This window comes from Gossypium raimondii, chromosome 3 (genome assembly GCF_025698545.1).
Source record: "Gossypium raimondii isolate GPD5lz chromosome 3, ASM2569854v1, whole genome shotgun sequence".
NCBI classification, from domain to species: Eukaryota; Viridiplantae; Streptophyta; class Magnoliopsida; order Malvales; family Malvaceae; genus Gossypium; species Gossypium raimondii.
The window spans coordinates 61,194,680-61,203,892 of record NC_068567.1 but is presented as its reverse complement, the minus strand read 5'-3'; the positions used below and the strand labels follow the sequence as shown (position 1 = coordinate 61,203,892).

The window sequence follows — 9,213 nt, the reverse complement described above, 5'->3', positions numbered from 1 at the left end:
TTTTTATAAATATTTACGGAGTGTCATTAAGGTGGTATTAAAGTTTCATTAAGAAATTTCAACGTTTCGATGGTTAATTAATTAAAAAGGATCAAATTAAAAAAAGTGCATCCCCGGGACTCCGTTCCTGTAAATTAGACTATTAATTATTTATTAAAAATATTTACGGAGCTAGTTGGGTAGTTAATTAGGTTTTGGTTAGGTGAATTTGTATAAATTAAGAGTAATTAGGTATAAGGACTAAATTGCATATAGGATGAAAGTTTAATTATAGATTAAAGAAAAACTAAAAGGGACTAAATAAGCAATTATGCTATTGTTCTTTAGGTGAGGGCCGTGACGCCGCATAATTTAAATATATGTTAATTTAATATATTTTATATTAAAATAAAAATGAAATAGAGAAGCAAAACGAAAAAAAAGAGAGAAAGAAACAGACGAAGGGCCTTAGGTTTCAAAAGTTTCAAATTCAATTGGTTAGCCAAATTAATCCCTTTTTCTTGTAATTTTTTTATTTTTAGAATCTCGGTGTTAAATACTACCCGGCCCATGTCAAAATTTTAGAAATTATTTAGTTTTTAAGTGTTGTTTATGTTGAATAATTTTAGTATTAGAGACTAAATTGATAGATTTTCAAGTTAGAAATGAAAAGGATTAAATTGTAGAACAAATAGTAAATTTTGTACAATAGGGACTAAATTGTAAAAATTTGAAATTTAGGAATTTATGTGAAAACAGGAGTTCAATTTAGTCTAAAGTGGAATTTGAATGAAAATAAAGAATTAAATTGTGAATAAATGAAGTTAGTCTCGGTTTAGAGACTAAATTGGAAATTAGGCAAATATTGAGTAAAAATGAAATTTTTAATATGAAATTAAATTATATTGTATTGATGAAATTTAATTGTTTTAATTCCATAGCTAACGTCGTGCGGAATCATTGACTAAAAATGGAAAAGATAAAATCGACGAGGAATAGCTCGAATTTCTAGTTTGTATTTCTATAATCCAATTTAGTTATTAATTGTTGTATTTTGATTAAATGTTTGTGGTAAGTGTTGAGGTGAGTAATTAATATTTTGATAATTGATTGAATGATTTGAATTGATATATATATATATATATATATATATATATATATATATATTGAATGAATTGATTTTTGAATTGAAAAGAATATATGTGTAATTATGTGATTATATGAAAAATCAGCATTGGATATTGATTATATCTGAAATGTGAAATTAAACCTTATTAACTGTATCGGGCTGAGTCATATATAGATAACATGCCATAAGATTGGAAGAGTCCAGGGATTTCTTCGACTTTGAGTTGATGACACATTGGGTGCCAATTTACTACTTCGGATTGATTCGATGAGGTACTGGGTGCCAATTTATTACTTCGAATTATCTGATGAGGCACTGAGTGCCAAACTGGTGTGTTTTGGTTGGATCCGTGTATCCCTCAGAATCTGAGTCGTGTTAATAGGGGTAAATGAATAATAAATTTTATAATTGATATTGAAATGGTATGGTATAAGAAATGGAAGTAAAATAGTGAATTGAAAATAGAATGTGAAATATGTTGCAAATATATGGAATATATGAGTTATATACTCATGAAATGACTATGGAATGGATATTGCAATTGTATAATGAAAATGTAAAATAAATTGTGAAAATCTATTTATATAGCAAGTATGAGAATTGAGATATTTGTGAAACAAATTAAATATTAATACGTGTTTATATTTCAATTGTATATTTGTAATTTATTATCTTTAAATATTCAGATTATAGAAATACCACTGAGTTTATACTCAGCGTACGATTTTGTTTCCCGTGCGCAAGTTAGGTACTTAACTTTTGATCACCGATTCAGCATCCAACAACGATCCCGAACTCAAATGTGGTGATGTTTATCCTTTGTGTCGGCATGTACCTAGGGCGTATAAATAATAGTTATTTTGTGGTTTGATTGTAAATGAGGTTATAAGTTTAATTTTGGTTTGTTTTATACATATAAATATGTGTTTGTTTTTTAAGCTATATTATGACATGATAAATTGAACTAAATCTAAATAGGTGCATGTGAATTTAATTTTATGTTTAAGTGTTGATGAACTAGGCAAATTTGATTTGGATTTGATATGTTTATAATTTGGATTAAAATGATACTTTGATGACTTGTTTTGATGATATGAAATGTTTGAAAATTCTGTCTGTTTGATCTGTAAACTCCAGTAATATTCCGTAATCCGGTTCCGGCGAGAGATACAAGTTAGTGATGTTACAAGTCTATAGTAATGTTGACTCTGACTTGTATCATTTTAGACTCATTTATGATTTGTTTTACTCGATTAATTATTTGTAACATATGATAATCCTTTTTAAATAATATTTTTATTTATTCACATGTTATAAATCTATTAAATAATAATATTATTTCTATAGGTATTAAAAGAACAAAATATTTTTTACTTTATCTAGTGGTCGAGGATTTCGATCATGCCCTGAATATGAAACAACTTTAAAACTCATAGCCAACACGGGATAATAGATAATTTCAAAATTAAGGAGTGGCGTTGGGACCCATTATCTGACGTGGAAAGCACCCTATTAATTAGGATTAAATAAATTCCCATATTACATAAATCGCATACAGAGACACACAACACAGTTGCGTCTTCCAATACGCTTTATATTTATTTTCGACAAAACATTTCCATCAAAATTAGAAAAAAAAAAAAAACCCCCAAAAGCGTAACTCTCTCTCTCTCTCTCTCTCTCTTTAAAGCTTTCAAACAAGAAGAAGCAAAGAACTGCGATACTCATTTCTTCTCCAACTCTCTTTTCTTTTCATCTTTTATAAAAATAATTGAATTTTTTTTCAATTATTTTTAAAATAATAAAAGTTCATGTGATCGGTTGTTATTTTCTGATCAGTTTGGAATTTTTTTTACGGATCGTCGTGATTGTGGAATTGTGTCGATACGGTTTTTTTTTTGTTGTGTGTGTGAATTGTGGAAAATTTGGTGTATGTATAATTGATGATGATGGAGACGTGGGAGGGAGGGAGAGCGGTGGCGTTGGAATTTCCGGTTAGTGAAACATCGTCGTTTTCGCGTGTGCCGAGGAGGATTCGGAAGAGGCTTCTTTCGGAGTGCAAGACTCCTACTGTGGAAGAAATCGAAACCAAGCTTCGACACGCCGATCTTCGTAGACAGGTAAACTCAGGAGTTTTATTTTTTTTCTCTCCTATTTACGTTTCTAATTCATTTCTTGAAAAAAAAAGTTTGTTCTTAATTAAGAGGATACAAAAGTTACGGAGAGAATATATTTGAGTTTTTGAAGCGTTTTTTTAAATTTTTTTTAAAGTATTGTTTTACGATCAAAGATACTGTTATAACTGAAATAACCGATTGATTCAGTCAAGTCTAGAGTTTTTTTGAAAATTCAAAATTTAAAATTAACAGAGTTTTCTGGAAAATATTTAAATTTTGAATTTCAAAACTTAGTTACTCATGGCTGGTTAAGATATTTTCATGGAGACGAAAGATAGTAAATAACTTCACCTAACTAAAGTGGTTTAAGTTAAGTCGTTGTCTTTTTAAAATAAAGAGAGCAAAGAACCGAAATAAATAAATTAATTACTTTTTTTACTATTTATTTTATTTCTTGTTTATGTCATGCAATTGATCCTATTTAAATGAAATCACCGGTTGGAAGAAGTTCAACGGAGTTCGAATTCTAGAATCATCACCGAGGGTTTTACTTTTACCTATTATATCACTTCAGTCTGAACAAGATTAGTCTTCGACTCTTTTAACTGTAAAACAGAGGAAGACATTTTTTATTAAACTAAAAAACGAAATCAAAATTAAAAGATTTTAGAGCATGAAAACTTAGAAAGTCTTCCTATGGTAGAATCTTTGTTTCCAAGTCATTTTTATCTGTGTTAGGTAAAAAGGGTGGGGTGGGTGTTGCTGCCTGAGTTAGTTTTGCAATTTTTGGTACTTTATTTCACGTGCAAGCCTGTGTTTCTTTTCCCGGGAAGTTAGATTTTCCATTATTGTTTTTGAACCATTTGTTTCTTCAATTTTCCCTTAACATGCCTGCCAAACACGGCTGAGGTTACTTTGTTCTACATTTATTTTCTGTCCAATTTACTGCAATTTTATCAGAATATGTGGCAAATTAACTAGAGCTTGAACATTTTTTTGCATGGACTACTTTCTCTTACCTTTTTTTTTTTTTTTTTTTTGTGGTGGTTGTATGGTTGTAGCAATTCTATGAAAGTGTGTCGAGCAAGGCAAGATCAAAGCCAAGAAGCCCTTCTAGATCCTCATCAAATGAGGAAGACCCTGGTCAGCGCCTTGAAGCAAGGCTCCAAGCTGCCGAGCAGAAAAGGTAAAGTCTAGTCTCGTGCTACCTCTGATGATAATTAGTTGTTGCATTCTCATTCTCTGCACACTTTTGACTCGTGATTCAATTCCTACAGTGTCCATTTTTGTTGTTTCCGGAAGTTCACAGTGTGATTTATTTATGTGCTGTTATGTTCTTTTATATGTAATTTTACAGTGCAGAAATTATTCGAGTACATTTTTCTAAGGGATAACAAATTCAAATTCTACATTGGTGTTGATATTTTTCATTTTTGTAATTTGAAAGCTCATGGATGGTGGATCAACAGGTTGAACATTTTGGCAAAGTCTCAGATGCGCCTAGCCAAGTTAGATGAGTTGCGGCAAGCGGCAAAAACTGGTGTAGAAATGCGTTTTGAGAGGGAACGCAAGAAGCTTGGAACAAAGGTTGAATCGCGGGTTCAGCAGGCAGAGGCAAATAGAATGCTTATCCTTAAGACTTACAGTCAGCGAAGGGCAACCCAAAATGAGAGATCATCACAATCAATGTTACGAAGGATGGCTAGAGAAAGTAAATATAAGGAGCGTGTTCGTGCTGCTATTCATCAAAAGCGTGTGGCTGCTGAGAAAAAGCGATTGGGACTGCTGGAAGCAGAGAAGAAGAAAGCCTGTGCTAGGATTTTGCAAGTTCGACGAGTGGCTAATTCTATCTCTCATCAACGTGAGGTTGAGAGGAGGAAAATGAGAGACCAGTTGGAAGACAGACTGCAAAGGGTATATGCATGTTCTATGAAATTTCTATAGTATGATTCTGTCTTCAAGTGCAAATCTGCTTTTTCCTTTATATTTTATTGCATGTACTATGTTTTTCTTATTAATTTCTTGATAAAAGGCAAGGAGACAAAGAGCAGAGTACTTGAGGCAGAGAGGAAGGACACAGAAATCTATTCGAGTGAATTGTACCAGGATGCACAAACAAGCTGATCTGCTTTCTCGAAAATTAGCAAGGTATAAGACCAGTATTTTCTATTTGATAGCATTTATTTATACTCTGTTATAATCTTTAAAGGACATTATTTGCAGTAGTAGAGAACATTATTGTTATGAAATTATAAGAAATCACTTTTTGCAGCACATTTTGGTGAATAGTCTAATAATTTTGTATTATTCAGGTGCTGGAGGCAGTTCCTTAGGCAGAGAAAAACTACTTTAGACTTGGCAAAAGCCTTTGATTCCTTGAAAATCAATGGGAAATCGGTCAAGTCGATGCCATTTGAGCAACTTGCCCTTCTAATTGAATCAATAGCTACCATTCAAACGGTGAAAGCTTTGCTTGATCGTATTGAGAGCCGCATTAAGGCCTCTAGAGTTGGTGGTGCTTCTGATCTCCTATCCAGTTTGGATAACATTGATCATCTTCTCAAAAGAGTTGCTACTCCAAAGAGAAAGACCACTCCCAGGCCTTCTATGAGAAGCAGAGAGGCTAAGACAGTTGCCACAGTGAGGGAGACTGCCAAATATCTTGCTAAATCATCGAGATATCCTGTCAGAGTAGTTCTTTGTGCATACATGATATTGGGCCATCCTGAGGCAGTTTTAAGTGGTCACGGAGAGAGAGAGATTGCTTTGTCCAAGTCTGCAGAAGCATTTGTTCAAGAGCTTGAGTTGTTGGTAAGGATTATTTTAGAGGGTCCCATAAAGAATTCCGACAAAGAATCTGGATCTGCATTGACCGAACGTTTGACCATTAGGTCACAGCTCACAGCATTTGACAAAGCATGGTGCTCCTACTTAAATTGCTTTGTGGTGTGGAAGGTAAAGGATGCTCAGTTATTGGAGGAGGACTTGGTAAGAGCGGCATGCCAGCTTGAGCTCTCTATGATTCAAAAGTGCAAGTTGACTCCAGAAGGAGATAATACTGCTCTTACTCATGATATGAAGGCTATTCAAAGACAGGTCTTTCTTTTCATCCTTCTTGGTAGAATTATCAATGAAATTGAAAATCACTAAAAACTTATGGATATGGTCATCAGTTTGACTACAATACGTCAAAATGCTTGCAGCTTATGATTCAGTTAAACTTTTTTTTTTTTTTTTGAAGTTTTAAGATATAGATGAGGTCTCTACCTTGCTCTACACTTGATACAGAGATCCTAATTGAATTTTCTTATAATTCAGGTTGTGGAAGATCAAAAACTTCTAAGGGAGAAAGTTCAACATTTGAGTGGAGATGCTGGGATTGAAAGGATGGAATGTGCACTATCCGAGACACGGACTAAATTTTTCCAAGCAAAGGAAAGGGGAAGTCCAATTGGGTCACCACTTACCTCCTTTCTTTCTCCAAATATCCACGGTTCTCCTAGTTCTCCTAATGCTCGAACGCATAATAGAAGCACTCCGACTCAGAAGCCAAACCGGGTTGTCCGTTCTCTGTTCAAGGAAGATGGCACAACCCCTTCTAAAAGTCATGGTTCCTCTGTGGCTAGCAGCAGCCATTCAGATGCTCAGTTGGGTTCTTCAATTGAAAAGCATATGGTCACTGAGAATGCATTGATCGTTAATGAATTCCTTCATGGGCAACGTGTGTTTGTTGATAATTTCAATGCCATTGATGAAGATAAAAACAGCATAAATGTATGTGCATCAGTAATTAATCTTGTGGTAGAAGAAGCGGACAATAAGAATGATCTGTAGAATTTTTGGCACTTTTGCAGGCTTGGGATAGGAATTGCCTCAGAAACTTGTCAATTTTCTAGTTGCCATGCTCAATGCTTGTATGGTAACATTTTTTTCTGTTCTGCAGGCAAAAATGAGAGAAATAATGGAGAAGGCTTTCTGGGATGGGATCATGGAATCCATGAGACAGGATGAGCCTGATTTTGACCGGGTTATTGAGCTTGTGAGGGAAGTGAGGGATGAAATATGTGAGCTGGCTCCTCAAAGTTGGAGAGAAGAAATAACTGATGCTATTGATTTGGAAATTCTTGCCCAGGTACTAGAACACCAGTACTATTGTTGTATTAGTATTCTCATCGTTTACATCCTAATTCTTTTTAATCCTCCTCTTTCTAAGGTGCTGAAGTCAGGCAACCTGGACATTCATTATCTTGGACGGATTCTGGAATTCGCTTTGATCACTTTGCAGAAGCTCTCTGCTCCGGCCAATGACGATGAAATGAAGGCTGCTAACCAAAGGTTATTGAAAGAGTTAGCTGAGATATGTGAAGCCAGAGAGAACTCGGAGAATTCTCCTGCCCTTGCAATGATAAAGGGTCTACGTTTTGTCCTAGAACAGATTCAGGTGTTTTTCCATTTATTTTCCTCTCGATCGAATGGATTCTTCATGTATCACTTGTTTCAAAGGTGTTGAATTATATGCATTTTCTTGACAGGTTCTTAAGACAGAGATAAGCAAAGCTCGTATAAGGTTGATGGAGCCATTGTTAAAGGGACCCGCTGCTTTGGATTACCTTATGAAAGCTTTTACTAACTGTTATGGCTCACCGTCTGAGGCGTGCTCGTCTTTACCAATGACCATGCGGTGGCTTTCATCTGTCTCGAACTGCAAAGATGAAGAGTGGGGAGAACATCAAAATTCTGTGTCAAATTTGAAAGCAAATGATAGTTCATCTCAAGAGCTTCTTACGTCCATCACCCTTAAAACCGGTGGAAGCTATAATTCAAAAAATTCAACCCAAATTCCATTTGTCAATCCTAATTCTTCTAATGTAACAGGTTCGAATGTGAAACTATTAAATTAGATGAAGCGAAGCTTATTTCGGAGGTTTTAAACTTTTCGATATATCAACTCCTCCCATCATTTTTAACAGTTCTTATGTTCTTTGGTTAGGTCGAGAACAACCAGAATGCAAGGGAGACAAAGTCGATGTACTGGTTAGGCTCGGTTTGCTGAAGCTAGTAAGCGGAGTTTCTGGTCTAACACCGGATGCTTTACCTGAAACCTTCATGCTTAACTTCTCTAGATTGCGGGGTGTTCAGGCCGAGATTCAGAAGATCATTGTAATATCAACAAGGTATTTGTTAGATCTTGCAAATTATTTGTTGGTTGGAACTTGGACATGCCTGGTCCGGTTCCCAGATGAAGAAAGGATTTAATATTTTATTTTTGGTTTGCAGCATTCTTATATTTAGGCAAATCCTCTCGAGCGAGCAAGCCTCTGACATGGAAAGAACAATATCAAATTGCACTGAACAGCTCTCGGAATTCTTAAACTGTGTCGAAGATGCAGATATTGAAGGGATTGTTGACACAATCATCGGGACCTCAAGACATGGTGACAAAGTAACAGATGACAAAAACCTTCAGTTAAGGAAATCTATGATGGCCAGGATGCTAGCAAAGAGCTTGCAAGCTGAGGATCCAGTGTTCAAAAAGGTATCCCTTGCCGTTTATTTAGCTTTCAGAGGGGTTGTATTCGGCGGGAGCGGTACCCATGGTAGAAAGTTAGCGGAAACTGTTCTCCGCCGAGTCGGGGCTGCTTCTCTAACCGAAAGGGTCGTGAAAGAAGCCAAGGTGTTGGTGGTTGCTGCCACAGTGTCTATCGGGGTCCACGGACCATGGTACGCAACCTTGATTGGTACATGTGATTTGTGAAAATAATGGCAATCTGTAATGTAAATAATGTGTGTTTCAAAATATGGTTAGAATGGATTCTATTATATTTCCTACGGTCTGTTCAATAGAACCTATATTGTAATGTAAATATTTTTTAGGTTTATTGGAAAAAAAGAAGGGATTTGTGTTGGCTTTTCTTTCTTTTCATTGGGAATAAGCCAAAATGTAAGACGAAGTATTTTAATATTAATAAATGTGTTTCTTAAAATTTT

General features: G+C 34.9%; 1 protein-coding gene across 2 annotated transcripts; it reads left to right on the top strand.

The window, feature by feature from the left end:
* Positions 1-2,744: 2,744 nt before the first annotated feature.
* On the top strand, positions 2,745-9,213 carry LOC105795287 (uncharacterized). Of its 2 annotated transcripts, none has more exons than XM_012624846.2 (11): positions 2,745-3,228; positions 4,287-4,411; positions 4,695-5,139; positions 5,258-5,373; positions 5,538-6,321; positions 6,544-6,999; positions 7,169-7,357; positions 7,439-7,666; positions 7,758-8,100; positions 8,216-8,399; positions 8,503-9,213. In XM_012624846.2, exons 1-11 carry the CDS (start codon positions 3,052-3,054, stop codon positions 8,978-8,980), a joined length of 3,525 nt encoding a protein of 1,174 aa, XP_012480300.1. In that variant the 5' UTR covers positions 2,745-3,051; the 3' UTR covers positions 8,981-9,213. The 2 variants fall into 2 exon arrangements, with proteins under 2 accessions (XP_012480300.1, XP_012480301.1); XM_012624847.2 differs by having other exon boundaries at positions 4,673-5,139.